Source organism: Sphaeramia orbicularis, chromosome 18 (genome assembly GCF_902148855.1).
Source record: "Sphaeramia orbicularis chromosome 18, fSphaOr1.1, whole genome shotgun sequence".
NCBI classification, from domain to species: Eukaryota; Metazoa; Chordata; class Actinopteri; order Kurtiformes; family Apogonidae; genus Sphaeramia; species Sphaeramia orbicularis.
The window spans coordinates 8,318,240-8,339,079 of record NC_043974.1 but is presented as its reverse complement, the minus strand read 5'-3'; the positions used below and the strand labels follow the sequence as shown (position 1 = coordinate 8,339,079).

At 34.8% G+C, this 20,840-nt stretch overlaps 1 protein-coding gene across 2 annotated transcripts; it reads right to left on the bottom strand.

Moving 5' to 3' along the window:
- Nucleotides 1-5,400: 5,400 nt before the first annotated feature.
- On the bottom strand, nt 5,401-20,359 carry leap2 (liver-expressed antimicrobial peptide 2). Of its 2 annotated transcripts, XM_030161659.1 has the most exons (4): nt 20,349-20,359; nt 8,993-9,259; nt 8,197-8,375; nt 5,401-7,167 (listed from the first exon to the last, which is right to left on the bottom strand). In XM_030161659.1, the coding sequence occupies exons 2-4, from the start codon at nt 9,059-9,061 to the stop codon at nt 7,113-7,115; spliced, it is 303 nt and encodes a 100-aa protein (XP_030017519.1). In that variant the 5' UTR covers nt 9,062-9,259; nt 20,349-20,359; the 3' UTR covers nt 5,401-7,112. The 2 variants fall into 2 exon arrangements, with proteins under 2 accessions (XP_030017519.1, XP_030017518.1); XM_030161658.1 differs by lacking the exon at nt 20,349-20,359 and having other exon boundaries at nt 8,993-9,266.
- Nucleotides 20,360-20,840: the final 481 nt, after the last annotated feature.

Below are 20,840 nucleotides of genomic sequence, written 5' to 3'. Positions count from 1 at the left end.
AGTTTGTCCAATAGATGGCGCTCCTCATACACATCCATGATCCTGTGCAGAAAGTTTCCAGTGGAAGACACAACACCTGCATCCAAGTATGGAAATGTTTCACTCAAAGCATTATTATTTGTACTGAGATTAAAAACAATATGCATAAGTTTCTGTTTTGTTAACATGTGTGCTTCCCATTGTCACTGGTCATGAACCTGTTTTGTTTGTCTCTAATTTTTCCTTGACCTCACAATCAGAAGCCTTTGAGGGAAGCCATAAAGTGGGTCAATAAATAACTTGTTTTAGGCTGAAACAAACATTTGGGCTCATGTTTGTTTTCTAGCTCAATACAGCCATGACCCACATATTTTCCATGTTACTATACAGGTATGTATCCTGTCAGAGCTGACATGCTCTAGATCACAGGTGTCAAACATGCGGCCTGTGGGTTAAAACCAGCCAAACCAAAGGATCCAATTCAGCCCATGGGATGAGTTTGTGAAATACAAAATTATACTGAAGATATTAATCAGTTTAGTTCAGAGGCCACATTTATACCAATCTGATCTCAAATGGGTCAGACTAGTAAAATACAATCACAATAACCTATAAATAGTGACAACTCCAAATGTTTCTCTTTGTTTTAGTGTAAAAAAGTAAAAATTACGTTCATGAAAATGTTTACATTTACAAACTATCCTTTAAAAATGTGAATAACCTGAACAAATATGAACACATTGAAATGTCTTAACAAATGCAATTTCAATGATATTCTGCCTGTTACTAAATGTTTTGTGTATTTGTAGATCCACGGTGATCTGCAAGTTGTAATGCACATGTGGAAATGGGAAGGTAAGGCTTAATATTGTTAACCCTTTAGGCACTGGAGATGTTGTTTTTTTTTTTTTTTTTTTTTTTTTTTTTAAATATATTCAATTTTGCTATCAACATTTCAGAAAGCTCAGTTCAGTTATGTTGCTAATCACAATACTGCAACTTTGCTGCTTTTTTTTTTTTTTCTTAGTAAAATTCAGTTTGTTCATGGTTGTTCATGTCAGTCACATTTTTTAAAGGATAGTTTGTAGATGTAATCATTTTCATAATGCAATTTTACTTTTTTCAGTCTAAAACATAGAGAAAAGTTTGGAGTTGACATTATTTATTTAATATTATGTTATTATTTTGCTGATCTAGCTCACTGGAGATCATACTGGGCTGAATGTGACCCCAGAAGTAGTTTGACAACCCATACTCTAGATACTGTTAACTATGGAGCTCTCACTCATCACTGTTCGTTGTTGCTTGTGTCAAATGCTCTGCTTTGTCCAAACAGACTGAAACATTTGCAGATTCACATTTTCAGAGGTATCTTATGTCTGCTTCCTTCATATTTTTCCAAACTATATCTATTAAAAAGGTAAAATTACACAGAATAACATGCACTAGACATAATGTTGACTATATTCACTGTGAATTCAGTGTTGGTAGAGAAGTGAATATGGGCTTTTACTGAATTTAAAAGCTTAACTACAATAAAAAAAAAAAAAAAACTTAAATCAGTAACCAGTTTTAGTTTTATTTCCATCTGCATCTAAACTGATTTATTGTCTCTCATTTTCTTTTCTTTTTTCTGTTTTGAAGACTACTTTTCCCACTTACATACATTATGTAAATATGTTGAATTTTTTTCAGATGCTTTTTAAAGAGTCCTTAAATGGGATATATGTTAATTTTAAGATAGAAAATATAAAAAGGGACAACATATGGGCAAATGTATAGCTCATGCTATATAAAATACAGCTGACTGCTACCATACTGACATATCTGTTGTCCTGCAAATTGTAAATCATTATTCAGTAAATCATTATGAGCTGCACTTTGATCTGTATGGGAAATGTAAGTGGGTCACAGAGTATACATTTGATCATTATTCTTTGGTACAGACACACTAATCAGAGCTACGTGTTGGACATTAAGCATGATTTTATGACTATAATAATGTTTATCAATGTATTGGTCAATGGTGATGATGCAGTTAGTGATTACTGGTACATGTAGAGAATGCACTGTCCTGTTCTAGATTCAGAGAATTAAATAACAGGGTAGTCCTTCTGTTGTTCATTAATTTTATACAATAATATGAAGGTGTTAAGTTAAATTGCTTGATTTTTTTTTATTTTTTAGCAATTTTAGAAGAATTGTGGCTAGAGAATGTCAGAAATGTGTGGCATTGTACTGTGAGGAAGCACATGGTAGTCTGTTACGGTAACATGCTGTTAAGAAGTGACTGGAAATCATTTGTTTTGCAGGAGTGGAGTCTGTTTCCTCTAGGGATATTGTGAGTGTGCACCGTTGTCCCGCTCATCTGAATTCCTGCTGAATAGTACACACGCATGCACACACACACACACACACACACACACACACACACAGCCAAGAATTAGCAAAAGTAATTCCCAAAAACATCACACATGGAGATATCAGATATGAAAAAAGTGACCGAAGACACACAGTACTGAGGAGTGTAAAGATCAGTTGATACAGAAAACATTGTATTATTGTATCTTATGTGTCGTGTTGAGATATGAATCAGAGCGATGGGTTTTTGTGTGTATGTTATGAGTCAGTGTTTTTAGACTATCCCTGAAATGACAAAAGTTTTACATCTCCTGACAAAGTAAAACCTCCACGTTTTTTGTTTTGCTTGACGCAGTTTCCAAAACTCTGTTTAACCTACAATAAAAAAAATAAGCATATGGTTTTCATTTTCAGATCCAGATCTTGTATTCTCCTCTTCCTCTTAAGCCAGAACTTTATAATGTGCGCACAGTGTGGTTTTGTTGAAATATTCACGAGTGTCCTTGGAAAACGTGTCGTCTTGAAAGCAGCATGTGTTGGTCCAAAATGTTAATGTACTATTCAGCATTAAAGGACCTGTATGTAAGAATTATTATCCAAGTAATCATAAAATGGCCCTGATTTGTCAACAGACATTAAGGAATCATGTTCATTTCAAATACTGATATCAATGACAGTAGTAGTCCAGCTGGAATATTCACATTTGAAAATCTAAGTGGCAGCCCACAAGTAATGTTTATGTTGTCATTTTGTGTTTTGGCCTGATGCGCCACCCATCTCCCAATCACAGAGTCAGTAGCGTTTCAGTATCCAGGTTCCCAGTTCCCACTGAGCTGCAGCTAGGAACATTTCTGATCACGAATGTCTGACGTTTCTAAACCTAAAAGGCCTCATTGTGATTCCCAAATATGTCATGACAAAGTGAGAAACAATACAAATAAGGATATGCATAGGAAGGTGCTTTAGAAAGATGGAGATGGCTGAAAACGGAGAAGAAACTGAAGACTGACGCTGAAGTTTCTAATTTTCTCCTGGACAGGTAAGATTCAGCTAAGTTTAGCTAACGTAATTCTACTTGTTATAAGCACAGACATGTCAAATGTTCTCTACAGTCGAATAACTTTGTGCATGTTCGTTTATAGTACATCAGCCTGTATGCAGGTGGGTCATCAAAGTGACCAGGTAATAAATTGTTTGAGAAACAAAAACGGTGTCTCATTATTGCTAGCATTAGGAATGTATTATGCTGAAATGCTGTTAGCCTGGCATACTTATCTTTAACATAATTTGGCCATCAGTCAATTTTTGATATACATAATTACTTCACAAACCATCACACGTAAAGCATAAACATAATTAGCAGATGATAAACTTACAGTGTGGGACTCATCACTTGCCATGGTAGCTCCTTGTCGTAGATGTTCATAATGGATCTGTCAACCTCTAGTCGCGGGGTGTTATGGGGGGGGTACCAGGCTCCACAGTATTTTGAATGTGATTGCAGTACCAGTTTTTGGCCACAAACCTACATACAGCTCCTTTAATGTTGCATCACAGAAGTGACAATGACCTCTGACCCCAGATCATGACGGTCCTTGGCTCCTGGACTTGTTGCTGGTAACTGTCTGGATGGTTATTTTTGTCATCGGTCTGGACCATAGAGTGTCTGTTTTACCCATAAAAACCTCTGAATATTGAGGCCTCAGAGTCCTGAAAACTCCACAGCGTTTTGGACACAGTTAACCCTTGACGGCCTAGAGCTATTTTTCTGGTGATTTCCAAGTGAATTTTTCTCTCTTCATAGGTGATTTTGCGCTGTTTATTATAGTGCTATCCTGTACATTAGGCAGTTTCCTGTATTTAGTTTACTGATCATGTAAATGTTCGTAAAGGCTCAGAGTAAATTCAGTGGTCATTATACCAAAAAACCTGATAAAACTGAAGAAAAAGGGACTTTTTTAACAAAATCATCATTAACTTAACATAAAAACAAGCATCTACGACCACTGTCATTGATCCAACTCCAGGGGTTTTATTGGTGAATCAGTGTTGCAGAAGATGACAGTGTTTCCACGTTCACTACGGAGCTTCTGAACATCCAAATGGGTTGTATCTGATTACCATGAAAAGATGACAAACAGCATTTAACTCAAATTATTTCAATGTATTGATAGGATTAGTGGATCAGAAGTTATTAAACATTTTACATCAGTAGATGCTCTTGGTCATTAATGGCTGTTCAGGTCTTATGGTGGCTCCATGTACTGTGCAAAGGTTAGCCATATTAATCCAATGTAATCCAATGTGATTCTATCAGCTCTAGATGAACAACGAGTCTCGATGTAGTGTCCAGTAGACTTGAACTTTTGCCCTCCTGTTTATTATTAATGAAAAATTTCAGTAATTTTGTCTTGCATTTATTGCCAAACTGGTCGATTTATTTAGCCGAAGAAGAAGCAGAGTGCTTAATTCAATCCATAAAGCAACATTTAATCCTTCAGTTTATCACACTTCTTAAAAGTCAACATTTTGGGAAATAATTTGGCTTTAACTGGCCAGGAAGGGGATGGAAAAACTGTATTTGAAAAGGAAGTAAAGCTGTTAGATGAATATAGCAGAGTAAAAACAACCATACTTTCCCCTGAGATGTAGTGGAGTAGTGGCATAAAGCTGCATTCAAAGGAAAGTATGTCATAGTTGTACTTCAGTACTTGAGTTTAAATACTTGGTTAAAGTCCACTGCTGTTCACTTGTTCATTTCCATATACAGTATGTATGCCACAAATCAAACATTGGTTTCATGCTAAATTATGAAAGGTTTTCTAAAACCTTATTTAGTTTTTCAGTCCCTAATTTGAATTGCTTCTTTTCATTTAGATACTCATAGGACATCAGCTACATTACATAACACTGGATAATTTATTTTAGATGTTGGTATTAATTTATTGCGTATTAGTGTAACAACCATCCCAATTAATAAACCTAACATATGTGGCATTTACTGGATCACTGATGAAACTGAAAGTAACACCAAATCATCAGAAAAGAAGACGAGCAGTGTTTCTGTTCTCCAACGCTTTTATTCCACTTATATCTCCATCCCTCTACATGCATACAGTACATTACAGTAGGGCAGAAAACAGTACAAAGATCATTTGGGTTTCAAAGTGCAATTCTACTCCAATATTTCTTCAACAAGTGTACAAAATCTCAGAAACCACCTGCTCTGTGCATGAAAGAAATGTAAAGGTGAGTAGAACCCAAATTACAGATACGCTATCAGGCAGATGTGCAAAAAAAGAAAAAGGCTCAGAACTTGAGATTTGTTATTGATATTCGTACACTCAGCTCAGGTGTTTCATCTTTCTGTTGTGCATTACTGATCAGAGTAGAAATCTAAATGCTCCTACTGGAAAAGACAAGGAAATCCAGTTGGGATGATTGATTATTGTAAAACAAAGCCTCAAAATGTAAAAAGAAAAAAAACTTCTAAATAAAAGAAAAGAAAATGATGCAAATGGGTACATTTTAAACATATAGTAAAAATAAATAAAATATCCAGTAATGGAAGGGTAAAATTACACAGAATAACATGCATAACAGATAATATCAACTGTGTTTACTGTGACGTTAATGTTGTTAGTTGGTAGAGGTGAACGTGACCTTTGTGTGAATTTAGAAACTCAACTACAATCAAAATATTAAATCAAAAACCTCTGCTTTATTCCATTAGTTGTATTTTTATTCCATATGTATCTGAACTTCTCTATTTTGCAGACTAGTTTTTCCATTCAAACACATAATGTAAATTGCTTAATCATCTTTAAATACTTTTTAAAGAAGATTAAAATGTTTTTTTGTTTTTTTTATGAGTTAGTGAGATGTTCTGAGTCTGCAGTGACTGTGTTTGCAGTACAGTTTACATTCCTGAAGTGAAAGACAAAAAAAAAAAAACACTTTAGGATTTACTTTATGTAAGAAAACTGGATGGTTTATGGACTTATTCTCTGTCAACTTCATTAACGTAGATAATTTTTTAATTTTTTTTCATCCAGTCAGAGTTTCCTTCATCTTGCATATTAACTAATTGGGAAAAATCCAGTCATTATTGTAAATCGCATGAAATAATTTGAGAAATGTGTCCTTGCATTATCAGCAACTGGATAAGAAGAGTCTTCCAGTGATATCATATCAGGCGTGACACGAGGCAGTGATGACAAAATATGGAAAAAGGTAAAGGTCAGGAACACAGTTTTCCCTGACTGTTCTTGTCTCTTCTGCTGTTATCTCCGGCAAAAATAATAGAACAAATAAAACAGGTCATTGCTAAAAAAATGTTTGTCTTTTTCACTCTCCCAGACTCAGACGCCCCATGATTGTGCCGTGACCAATTAAAACACATCTACTGCGGAGTAAAGTTCAAGAGTAAAGCCTGTCTTTTCTTTTTTTTCCCTTTTCTGTTAATGAAATGTAACATATGAAAGGCCAAATGACTCCCAGCTTACTTTTTATGCACCACTAGAATACCAACTCATCTGATATACTCCTCATTTTTCTTTGGTGAAACACATCCGACGTCATCTTTTCTTTTCTAAAGCTACTTCAGATATTATCAACAACATATTGGCACATATAAATACAAACCCTGTTTAAAAAAAAAAGAAAAGAAAAGAAAGACTGGATAAGTTCATATCCCAGATATCAGAACCCCTAACATAGATAGTGGCTGTATGCTCATGTAAACACGCTGGTTGTGTCTCTGAATGTCGACTCTAGGAGTTGACAGGTTCTGATGTCGAGCGGTGGCTGTTGGAACAGTGTCCCGCTCTGAAAAACAATACAAAGAACAGAAAAAGACACAAAATCAGTAACATACTGATTAAGAAAGACTATTTAACATCAGAGAGAGCAAACAAGTTTGGAGAATAGCTAGGGTTAAGACACAGAATAAACGAAAATAATAATTTGTACATATGTGTTTATTTTGCAGTAATGACCTGTTTGTTACTATGTGACTGCATACTGAAGAACTCACTAATCTGACAAAAATGTGGATTTGATTGATTTGAAAATTATTCGATTGCTTCCTATGTGTGTTTTGAGCTGGGTCATTTATCTGTCACTGGCCGATTAGAATAATGATGCTCAAACCGGCAAGTATAAAAAGAGTCTTGAAACATTAGGGGAATTTCCTATTGTTTCTATTTTATTTCATACAATTTGAAACTATGAACCAACCAGGAGCTTCAGGCCACATCTTTTCTAGTTCAAAATGTTTTTTTTCTTTTCCTGTAATTTAATGCATCATTGACAACACCACATTTCCATGTAGCTACATGTACACTGTTGCTCAAGTTATTATAAAATATTTTTACCTCTTCTCATGAAATGGTTGTGACAGTGAGATTTATTCTTGATATTTAAAGTGTAACTGGGACTCAGTATGTAATTATTACTGGTCAAAGGTGATTACTGATGTGTATAAATCGAAATAAAAAGAGAAAACGACATTATTCCACCTTTACGGGAAACAGTGTATTTAGGAAAATTGTATATAAATTATACTACAACTACTAATGCTTCAGCTTCTTAATTTCTTAACAGAATTTTCACATCAGCACCTGGTTAGGATGGAATACAATATTTTGTTATGACCTTCTTGTAATGACACTTAACTATGGAAATTAAGAATTTTTAAATAACTGTTACATTTGAAACATCTCCCCCATAAAATTCAGTGTATTACTCAGATTTTTATATTGATTTCAGTTCTTGCGCCAGATATTTCACATAATCACCGTAAAACACACACACACACACACACACACACACCCTACACTTTTCTTGTACACCTACCTGCAGAGTCCTGTGGAGCACTCATAGTGGTTCTGACAGTAGGCACCGAATGGTTTACTGTTCATGATCCTCCACAGTGGGGTCATTCGGGCTGTCCTCCTCGGTGTGTGGACCCTGTGCGGTACTTGTGGCTCTGGGTCTGAGGACTGACCCAGTGAGACCACCGGACCTGTGCACACCTGCAGAAAGATAGAGAAACACAAACATAAAATACAAAAAACAAAGGGAAAGTTACATTTCTTCTGAGAAAAACAGTATTTATTACAGATTCAACAGTCATAGTGTGATTTAACCTTGAAAATGTTACTACAAGCACAATGAGAAAAGTAGAGTATATATAGAAGATTAGATTTAGATGCAGATACTCACTGCAGGCTAATTCTTTTCTCTATAGCAACTGTACGAATCCATAATTTTTTATCTTCATTTTTTATCTACACTGACAATAAGGTCATAAGAATTTATTAAAGTATTATTCCACATTCAACCAAACGGATCTTTTTATCATCAGCAAAGCTTAGATATAAACCTTTCCACAAAAATGAAACAATAATGTTCTTCATTTATGATTTATTACCTGTTTTCCTCTTATTTAAATGTTTTTTCCCCCTATCTACAATATTAAAAACACGATACAAAGCCACTCATGACTTTAGTTTTCTAAGTTGCAACTATGTTTTAAAGGAAATTTTCTCTTTTACTTTATTCAATTATTTTTGGTGCATGATGAAGCCTGAATTTTTCACACTATAAACACCTCAATAAATCAGGATTGAGTGATTGTTTCTTTACTCACCTGCTGAATCACTATCAGTAGCACAACACACACTGCTGTGGCTTTCCTTTGGGTGAAGAAGCCTTGCATCTTTACGCAGCCAGTCACTGGTGATGCTGATGAGTGTCTTCTCCTTCTTCTTCTTTATCTTCTTCTTCTTCTTTTGAGTACCCCCTGGAACTCTGACCCTTTCTGTAGGACTTGTACCTTACTCAGTCAACCTTACTGGTCAGGCTTGGAGGTTGTGTGGCGTCCACAAGTCACTCAGTCCGACAGGTTTTCATGAGCCTGAGTGAACTCAGCTATGAGAGCAGTAAAAGGAAGGCTGGGTCCTCATTTATATAGACCGGCCGAGGTCCCGAGAGGGGTGGGGGTGGGGGGTGAGAGAGAGAGAGGGAAAAGAGAGAGATGAGAGAGAGAGAAGGAAAGTCACAGTCTAGTCGGTGTCGTTCACCCCGTGCTCCCTTTTTCATCTTTATCTCTCTTTTCTATCTCATATGGCTCTATGTGTTTGCCCAAAACAGACATTTCCCTAAAATGAGGCTGGTCAGTACTCTCATTTTCTCATTACTCTCATTTTCTCTCCCTCTGCTCTTCTCTCCCTCTCTCTCCCTCTCTCTCTTCTTTGTCTAGGTCTTCCTCACTTTTCAAGATCACATCTACAGCTAACGTGAACACACACACACACACACACACACACACACGTGATCTTAACATATGGGATTGGCAACAGACTGACACTGCTCTGAGGAAAAAGTTGAAAAAGACCAAAAAGGTCATTGAATGTATCTATGTGTGTGTGTTTCAGTGTTAGTGTTAGGGTGTGGGAATGAACTTGCAGATAAGATTGGGGTTGATAGGACGTTAGCAATCAGAGTCTGTGTGCAGAATGTAACTACAGAAGTCCACGACCTGTGGTAAGACACACTTATATAACATCACACATATATGAGAGAGTGTGTGTTTTACATAATACATACACCTCAGGCACGTGACTTAGTAAATAACAGCCTAAAATTGTCAGGTGAAAGCAGAGATGAGATCATAGACTGAAGTTCACATTGATATTGTTTGGATTTATCAATGCATGGAAAGTACAGTTTTTAAGATTTTATGACTATCTAACTAGAGTGCATGTGTTAATCAGTGTATAATCACATGAAAATGTGTTTGTTTTTTCATTACTTTAGTATGATTTGTTTCTTTTGTCTATTTTATAGTCAGTGGAATCCAACATTAATGTCCATCACCACCACAAATACCTCCAGAATGGACGAAACAAACCCTAACTCTAATGAGGGACATGTTTTTTGGCCACTGTAAGTGATAGTGAGGTTTGTTCAGGTACTTGCAATGTATAGCTTCACCACTAGATGTCACTGAATAAGACACACTGAATCTCTAACAGATCTCGACATTCTGCTTATACGGTGGCAAATAATGATGCATGTTAGAGGCAAGGACCTTGACTACAAAGCACAAAATTGTAATACTGGTGACAGACACTGGGTGTGACTCCAAAAGGCCTGTTTATTCGGAGTGATCTGATGGTCTGGGTTTAATTTTGAAATTTTTATTTTTATTTTTTCCGATTAATCCAATCTCAGGTTGGATAGAGGTTTTTTATATATACCATGTCGGCCTTTGACAGACAGGTTGATATGACAGATCACTCACTTTGTAGTTGGACTGTCTGTATATTTGGTAAAGTAATATTGTATATTTTCTAACATTAAGAAGACAATAAAGTGACTTTGTTACTCAGTTCTTACATTACATTTATGCATTTGGCAGATGCTTTTTTCCAAAGTGACTTCCAGGGGAAGATTTACAATTAAACTCTCTCTCTCTACTTCTTTTGTAAAGCACCTTAAAACAACCACAGTGAACCAAAGTACTGTACAGAAGAATAAATAAAAACCAAATAAAAGAATAAAATACAAGAATAGATTAAAAACATAAAACAGCTGTACAATTGAAAACAGTATCGTACAGAAAAATAAAAAAGCATAATGACAGAATGAAATACATGAATAGATTGAAAAGACATAAAAACAGCTGTATGATTAAAAACAGTAAGTTCTTGATTATGATTAGTTGGTAATGTTATAGCAGTAGGTCACTCATGACCCATCAGGTTCATGGAACGCTGCCATTTTTGTCTAAATATGGTCACTTTTGTCTCCAGCAAAGGCAACATGGCAATGAGCAAATCCCCACCAACCACCACTTCAAAATGTCAGGTTAGAAACCAATGAGTGAGAACACAGTTACTCCGGTCTATGAATTTACCAATGTGTAAATCCTGACCATGAGTCTGGAACCTCTAACAAATTTTGGAAAATCAACCTGATTGACAGGATTTACACGAAGAGTCAAAACCAATGAAGAATACTCAAAGTGTGTTATTTGTTCAATTGTGCTTGAACATGAATATTTAAAACTGGAAGGATTTTTGTCAATGTAAGTACAGGGAAGTATGGTGAATGAATATATCTCTCTAATGGAGGGGTGTCAAACTCATTTTCTTTCAGTTTCCACATACAGCTTGATGTGATCTCAAGTGGCCCAGACCGGTATAATAATAGCATAATAGCCTATGAATAATGACCTCTTCAAGTTTTTCTCTTTTTTTGGACAAAAATCCCCCCAATAAATTATGAGAATATTTACATTTACAAACTATCCAAACAAAAAAAGATGTGAATAACCTTAAAAAAAAAACCCAGAAATTTCATATGAAAAATAAGTGTCATTTTAGCAATATTATGCCTCAACTTATCACTTATAAATGTGCATTATGGCTCAGATCTATAAAGGCACAAAACATTTACCAACAGGCAAAATACTGTTAAAATTGCACTTATTTTTCTTTAGATGTTTCACGTTGTCCTCACATATTTCCATCCAATCACAATATTATTCATCTTTGACTCCAAATTTGAAGCAAATTTTATCCTAACTTTCAGATACTAGGCAAAAGAAAATATAAATTTTTATGCATTTCCACCCGTTGCTACTACATGAATAATGGGATTTGGTTCATCTACATAAGCAACAAGAGGTTTCAGAAACCAACTTCATTATTTTGTGGCTTTAAAAGGTTGAAAACCACTGTCCTCGATTGGGAGCAGTGTAAACCTCCAATAAGTTCAGGCATTAGTTGAGAGATGTTGCACAAGTTTGCGTGATCTCAAAGGTTGTGAGGTTAAGCGGTCAGTTAAGGTTCACAAGTGTATTTCTTAATGATACACGTGACTAACAATACAGCAGGTGAGTGCAGTTAGACTGGTGTATGTAGTTAAAACATCAACTTTTTTAAATTGAAATTGAGAATTAATGTTTTATGAGCTGTAATGAGGATAATTTGTGTGATTAAATAGGGGCTGTATAGAGTGTTTTGTCACAAAAATATTGTCATATGTCTGCATTGGAATTTGATATAACCTATACTTAAGCATCAGTCTTATTATGCTGTTAATATTTACAGAGTAATAAAAATGGGAGTCAGTACAATAACGTCAAATGGGTTAGTATGTCAAAGGTGAGATTGTTGAAGAACATGTGCATTTAGGGCTAAATTGAATTGCAATTTGGATTTAAAATATAAACCAGAATATTTCACAATTATATATGGTTAGAAAGAGAGCTTTGGAATTCTATAACATTTGGAAGATGTTCCCAGAATTAATTAAGAAAGGTGATATTGAAGGGGTAGTGAATAACTGACTAATTGGAATAATATTTCATTTACTGTGGGAATGTGCATGTACAGTTTTATTTAAACTCTATACCTAAGTTTTATTTATTATGTAATTTAATTTGTTGCTTCTATTTGATACTATCAGCACAATAACTGTGTGATCTTTTTGAGGTACATATATATATGTATGTATGTATGTATATATATATATATATATATATATATATATATATATATATAAAAGACAAACAAAAGGCTTTTTCTTTCACAAAGTGATTTCCAGCCAAGACAGACTGACTGACTGACAACAAAAGCCACGTTTAACTCACAGAAATGTTAAGACGAGTGAAGAAAGTGTACAGCTGATTCAGTGAAAGAGCGCAGGGGACCATGGCCAAGTGTAATGGAAACCTCCTGTGCTGATTCCTGTAAGGTGGTTTATCACTCAAAGCCCCCCCAGTGGAGCACGAGACTGACAGGAATCCCACATGACACAAACTCAGAACATCTGCTTCATAATTTATCGCAAAGAATGACTCATCGGTGCCTGCAGATGGAGGGAATAGAGTGACAAAACTGCAGAGTTAAGGCAAGAGGTGAAACAATGTCTTTCTGGAAAATGTGTTAACTGCAATCTTTTAGATGCAATTAGTCCAGACACATTCATTTTCCAGAAGTTATCAACATGAGAAATCACCTCAGTATATGCAGACAAATCACAAAACACCAAAGATTTGGTTAAATATGTAACATTTTCACACACTTACATCACTTCATCACAAACATTTAAGAGTAACACATTTTGATGGACAGGAAGGGGATAGATAACTAAATTATGGAAAGGAACTAAAGCTCTGACAAATGAGCAAAAAGCACTAATGTTGGCACTGGAATGTAGTGGGGTATAAATATACAGCTTAGTTTATCTCTGTCTTTTGACTTTTTGTATTGTATGTTGTTGTTTTTTGTATGCTTGTATATATATTAATGACTAGCACATTGACCCATGGGGTTCTAGATGTGGTAATTTTTTGGGGAGAGCTGACTTTAGTCTATATTTTATAAGTACTGACAGTAGAATTAATTGGTAAACCATGATATTTTATTTATTATTATTATTATTATTATTATTATTATTATTATTATTATTATTATCATTTATTATTTTACACACGATAGTTGATGTATTCTGATTACAGCTGTTTGAACTGTCATAGTTATATTTTACATATTTAGTTGATGTAACAGATAATAGATATGTATTTTTTATATAACAGGTGCGCTAATGTTAACTTGCCAAGATGATAAAATCCTATTACTTAATAAATGAAATGTTTGCGTAACAACCTTTTGAGAGTCATCATCAAAATTACAGAAGAGCAGTCATGGGGATAAAATGCTATATTCAACAAAGGACACTCACTTTTGAGCTATGGTTATTGCTGATCATCTGCTGACAGTGGCTAACTCCTTTGCTAAGCTAATGCTTGCTAATGTTGCACAATGTTGTGGCTGTAGAGGAGCAGAAGGATGGCACTGAAGAACTAACAAGCATAGTGAAAGTTATTTTCATGGATGCCAGCAAAGAGACAGATTCCAGTATAACACATATTTATAAAACAAGCAGGGTCTTTTTTTTTTTTTTTTTTTTACAGTACAGCAGGAATGAACATAATTTATTTTTCACATATTTGACCTTCACAGTAGTAGCTCAAATTCCAGTGGTTTCGCACTGAGTCAGACTGACATTGTGTATCAGTTGTACACAAACACTATGCTGACTCATTGCAGCTGGAAACAATACACAACATTTTTATCATAGTTTGGATTCTTTACATTTTTTTTTTTTTTTTTTTTTTTTAAAGCTGGCGACCCTCACAACAGAGAGAGTCACAAACAACACTTACGACCTTCTGATATTCTTGTGAGAAATGCTGATCTGGTTTGATGTTGACAGTCCTGTGAATTCCTGGAAATAATACATTTTTCATTTTATAATACATGCAGCCCTGCCTCCTACAAATTCTGATTATTTGAGGCTGAATGGCAACACTTTATTAAACTAAATTTGCAGTTCATAGGAAATGCATGAACTGTGTAAATGGCATGTTTAACGGCTCCATGTGCCCTTTTTCGGTCTTTCGGTCTTTGCTATAATAGTCAAGTGAAAAAAAAAGTTTCAAAAATGTAAAATAACAATGTTTGCTGTTAACCTGTTGCTCCTGCATACTGTGCATGCTTTTGAATACATGTTTCCACTGAATGCTCTATCATCTTTATGAAACTTCCTTTCGATCTGACCATTTCTGTGTGAAATGCCAATGTTGCCTGAACTTTAAACTTTGAAAACCAAGAGGTAAGCGGGAATAATATGATAAACCGATCGAAGGAGGGTCACAGAAATGAACTCATTGGATCAGCTTTTAATCCTCATTTGGACTCTGCTGGGCAAATGTTCAAAGAAATGTCCTTACCCAGAAAGACCTATAAATACACAAAGGCCTTGAATTGAAGCCAGTAATTGTCTGATAGCCGATGCAGTGGCAGTTTGTGTCTGAGATAGCTTGTCTCCCATGCAATGTCATCAGAAATAAATACTAAACTTCTATGAGGAATACAGATATTTAACAATTCATAATGAAACCATATCTCAGTCAGACTCACTTGGAAATCATGCATGAATCACCAGCACGTCACCATGAAGAAGGGATGAGACAGCTAGTCTTATGAAATAGATAAACACTTCGATGGTGTAATAATGTGAGGATTTCTTGTACTATTGTGCCATTCAGCTGATTTCAAATAAATGAAACGCTACATCCTAGAGAGATTATGAGTTATGCATTCATTAACTAGATCAAACAAATCTGTGCTGCTTTATCAGTATTTTCATCATAGAAAAAAACACATGCAAAATCAGGCTGGGAACAGAATTTATCGACTGAAATTCAATAATTAGGCCCTTTTAAGACAGGATCTAACAGCGGAAATGAGGTGGTCTTTCATTGTCGTACAGAGTTAGAGCAGACTGCTCCAGTGAAACTCCATAAAGACCGAGAACTATATTTTGTAGCAAATTCAAAATGAATTTCCTCTACATTTAGCCATTACCAAGTGATTTATCACCATATATTATATTATAATTTGCATTTCTTGCAATATAAATCAGATATTTTCCTATATGCTATTTACTGACCGTGTAGATGTTAATGAAAGCTCAAAACAAAGAAAACTGAAGAAAACATGATACTTTCAGCAAAATATATCATCAGTTCTATATAAAATCAAACATTTACAACCACTGTCATTTGCCAAACTACATGGGTTTCATTACTGAACCAATGTTGCAGAAGATAATGGAGTGTTCACTACAGACACAATGGATGCATCTGAAAAAGACACAATTGATGCTGTTGAAAAGCAGAGGAATGGCATTTTACCTGAATTATTTACATATATTGATTTGATAAGTGGTTAAAAAATTACTAAGCATTTTAGGTCTAGATGCTGTTGGGTCTTTGAGGGTTAAACCAGTTGACCACAGTGATGCAGTTTAGTTTGCATTGTTTCCAGTTCATTAATATAGTCTGTGTGGCTGATAGAAAGGCCAATACTATGTACAGTCTTTGTAAATTTTCACACACATTTTTTTTAGAGCTATACTAAGAAGATTCAACAACGTTTTGGTGACATCCACCCAAAATTGCTGAAAAATAGCACGATACTACCACAGTAGGTGCATGAGTGTACCCTCGATTTCAAAACCAGTACAATATGTTACCTTACATGCACAATTAGACTTTGTTCAGACTGCAGGAAAGTTGGTTTTGTTTCTCAAATTAGATTTTTCAGACAGACTGTCCACACTGTTATCTATAAGTGATCAGACAGGATTGGTGCATCCAGACATCATCATCATCATCATTGTGTCACCTGCATTGGTTGACATGATAATGATGTAACTCATGGGTGTCAAACTCATTTTCTTTCAGTTTCGTCATTCAGCCCAATTTAATCTCAAGTGGGCCGCACCAGTAAAATAATAACATAATAGCCTATGAATAATAAAACTACATTTTTTTCTTTTTGTTTTAGTGTAAAAAAGCCAACAACCACTCTGGAGAGACTATGTCTCTCGGCTGGCCTGGGAATGCCTCAGGGTCCCCTTGGAAGAGCTAGAGGAGGGGTCTGGGGAGAGGGAAGTCTGGGCATCCCTGCTTAGACTATTGCCTTCGCGACCTGGCCCCGGATAAGCGTTAGAAAATGGATGGATGGATGGATGTAAAACCAACAACAACATTAAATTATGAAAATATTAACATTTACACACTATCCAAACTAAAAAAAAGACATGAATAACCTGAAAAAACTGAAATTTCTTAGGAAAAATAAGTGCAATTTTAACAGTATTATGCCTCAACTTATTTATCATTCATACATGTGCATTATGGATCAGATCTACAAAGGCACAAAACATTTAATAACAGGCAGAATATTGTTACAATTGCATTTCATTTTCTTTGGACATTTCAGATTGTTCATATTTGTTCAAGTTATACACATTTTATTGTAAAGGATAGTTTGTCAATGTAAATACTGTAATTTTAATAATTTAAAGGGGGTTTTGCATTGAAAAAAAGAGAACAATCTGGAGTTATTATTTATAGGTTATTATACTATTATTTTACTTGAGATCTTATTTGTCTATATGTTGCCCCTGAATTAAAATCAGTTCGGCACCTTTGATTATTGATATCTTCAGTGCAATTTTTGCACTTTGCAAATCCATCCTTCTGCATGTTTGACACCCCTGAGATGTGGTTTTGCAGCCTCATGTTCCTTCCAGCTTTGGCTGCATAAAGGCAGTACTGGAAGTTCACCCTCAGGGGTTTCAAGCAGGGGATTTTGGAAGTTATGTGAGGTGTTCTGTAAAGGCTTTGTTCAAAACTCTTCTTGCACATCTGGGTTGATATTTGAAATTCTGGATGATATTTGGTTTTTGCATTCAGATCTGAACCACATTTGGAGGTGGTCTGTAATATGATTATACTCAAATTTCTACAGATAATTCTTGACAGAGACACGAAACACAGCAATGTCAAAGCCAGGTGTTGAAAGTACTGAACAGAACTCATGCTGCTATGAAGGACAACCATTAAGATGCCTAAATAAACTGAGGGAGGCTAGTTTTCCTTTAATTTACGATATTAATCTAGGGTACACATCGTGAGAACATCTTTTATGGACAAACTAATTCCTGAATTATGTATGTCTGATTCTTATTTCAAGCTGATGAAATGCATGATTCTTCCCTTGCTCAATCAAAAACATCTTTAGCTGTTGTTTCTGCAGCTAATAATCTTTGCATGAGTCCTATTTTTATGAAGCAATTGAAGTAAAGCTGAAGTCGTCCTAAGATTCATTTGGCTGATTTAAACATTTTACGAGTCTGTTTCCATGCATTGCAGGGGGTGCTCTTAAAAGCAAAACATCTTCATGTGAGCATCTCTGCTTTTATAAAACTCAGGTGGTTTCTTTTTTCTCTGTAATGTGCCACATTAGTTCTGTTGACTGTTCTGTGTTTGTATCTATTATCTGTCAAACACCGTCAGATCGATCGCAGGTTCATTGTACGTGATGCAGATCAGGTGACTTTTGCACACACAGACCCAGCGTGTAATGTGACCATACATAAGACAAAGTAAACTTCAGGAGGCAATTTAAGACAAGATCGATCAATTAAAAATATTACAGTTTTAGCTGCATCACATATTCACATGTTCAGAGTTTTCTCCCTTAATGTCCTGCTTTAGGGTTTTTCTTTTATTTAACTTCATTTGGTGTTGATTTCAGTATTTATTCAGAGAGTATCAGGCAAATCTGATCAAAAACAATTAAAATAACTTTATTATATTATGGTTCCTTTATCTCGGCACTTACTTTTTACCAATACAACTATAATTTCATTCTAATTATGTATTATGTACTTCTTATTTTGGTTAAATAAATATCAAATTATCTGTCATTCTTCTCTTTCTATTTTTTTTTTTTTCCACAAGTGTGGGTGTGAACAGTACTGTACAGAAGTTTTACATCCTTACCTATATTGTCCTGGCTCTAATGAGCATAATATCTATTTCTCAGTGATTTAATTAAGATATAACCAAAAAAATGAAGGGGAACATCATGCACAGCATTAAGAAAAATATAATATACATGGTCAATATTCACTGTGATTTCAAAAAACAGCCCAAACAATAAGAAACATCTGACATGTGTTGAATGAAACCTAGTGTAAAACATTAGATTAGTTCTAGTAAGCTCAGTGTCTGTGCAGAAAATGATAAGTAAAGAGGAAAGTTACACTAAATACTGGATACTGAAATTCTTATACGTAATGCTGTTCTATATTTCACGTGTTACAGAGACTGAGAAATGCATTTGTACACTGTAATATATCATCACTCACACTTAAACAACAAACCTACATGTGGCCTAAACCTTTTGCACAGTATTGTAGGAAGCATGATTATATTCTTATCCTGCACTTAACCAAATGAATGAATCCTTAAATATTAACTCATAAAGACCCACATATCTACCAGTGCCCAAAAGCATCTACTGATTTAACCCATAAAGACCCAGTGTGACTTTTGTGGCAGTTCCTAAATGAATTTTTCTCTCTATTTTACCTTTCTTAACTGCTTTATCACCATTTAATATAATATTATACTCTGAATTTAGCATTTTTTTCCCAGTGAAAATCATCTATTTTCCTATTTTTAATTTACTGATCACGTAGATGATCATAAAAGCTCGAGTAAATTCAGTGGTGATTGTATCAAAACAGAAAAAAACTGAAGAAACGGTGACTTTTTCAGTAAAATATGTAATAAACATAACATAAACCCAGTGCGTCCATTCACAGTCACTGATCCAACTCCATGGGTTTTACTGGTGAATCAATGTTGTAGAAGATGACAGTGTTTCCACATTCACAACAGAGTCACTGAATGTCCAAATGGGTCATATCTGATGACCATGAAAAGTTGAGAAACTGTATTTTACACCAATTATTTACATGTGTTGATAGGATTAGTTTAGATCAATAGATGCTTTTGTTCGACGGTGGATGTTTGGGTCTTTATGTGTTAAAATGTTTAATACCTTCTGATCCACTAAACCTATCAATGCAAGGAGATGATTGGTGTAAAATGCTGGTTGTCATTTCTTCATGGTCATCAGATATGACTCATTTGGACATTGGATGCTCCGTAGTGAACATGGAAACACCGTCATCTTCTACAACGTTGATTCACCAGTAAAACCCATTGAGTTGGATAATTGACAGTGGATGGAGACACTTGGTTTATGTTCAGTTAATGATATATTTCACTGAAGTCACTTTTTCTCAAAATGTTTTTGGTATAATAAGTCTCAAATGTAAATCTCAGCATGATGATTAAAATACATGATCGGTAAATTAAGTATAGGAAAAAAAATAGATTGTAAAAGAAAGAAAAAATGCAAAATAGAGGATAATATTATAATAAATGGTGGTAAATCCCTTATGAAAGGTTAAATAGAGAGAAAAAAATCATTAGGGAAGTGCCACAAAAGAAGCCTTTTTGGGTTAATTTATAATAATTCCAGCATGTAACATAATACACATACACACATCTGAAAAAACATAGAAGAACATTACAAATTAATTTGACCCTAACAATGCACAATGACATCTCATGACAGCTTTTATGATTTAGCGTGATATCCTGTTCATTCATGATCATGATCTTAAGTTTATGCTGCCTTTTGGAGTGCACATTCCAAAATGTAACAAAACAAAAGAGTATTCTAATATGACTAAAGTTATGTGCAAATTTGAGCTACTTACATTATGCAACTTCTTTTTTGTTTCATCTTTTTTAGCTCACTGCATTTCACATAAGATACAGTCGCAGAAAAAATTATGAGACCACCCTTGTTTTATTCAAGTTTTTGTTCATTTTAATGCCTGGTACAGTTAAAGGTACATTTGTTTGGACAAATATAATGATAACAACCAAATAGCTGATAAGCGTTTACTTTAAGAGCTGATATCCAGCCATTTTCCATGGTTTTCTTGATAATAACCAAAATCCCTTCAGTTCTTACATGATTTCTTTT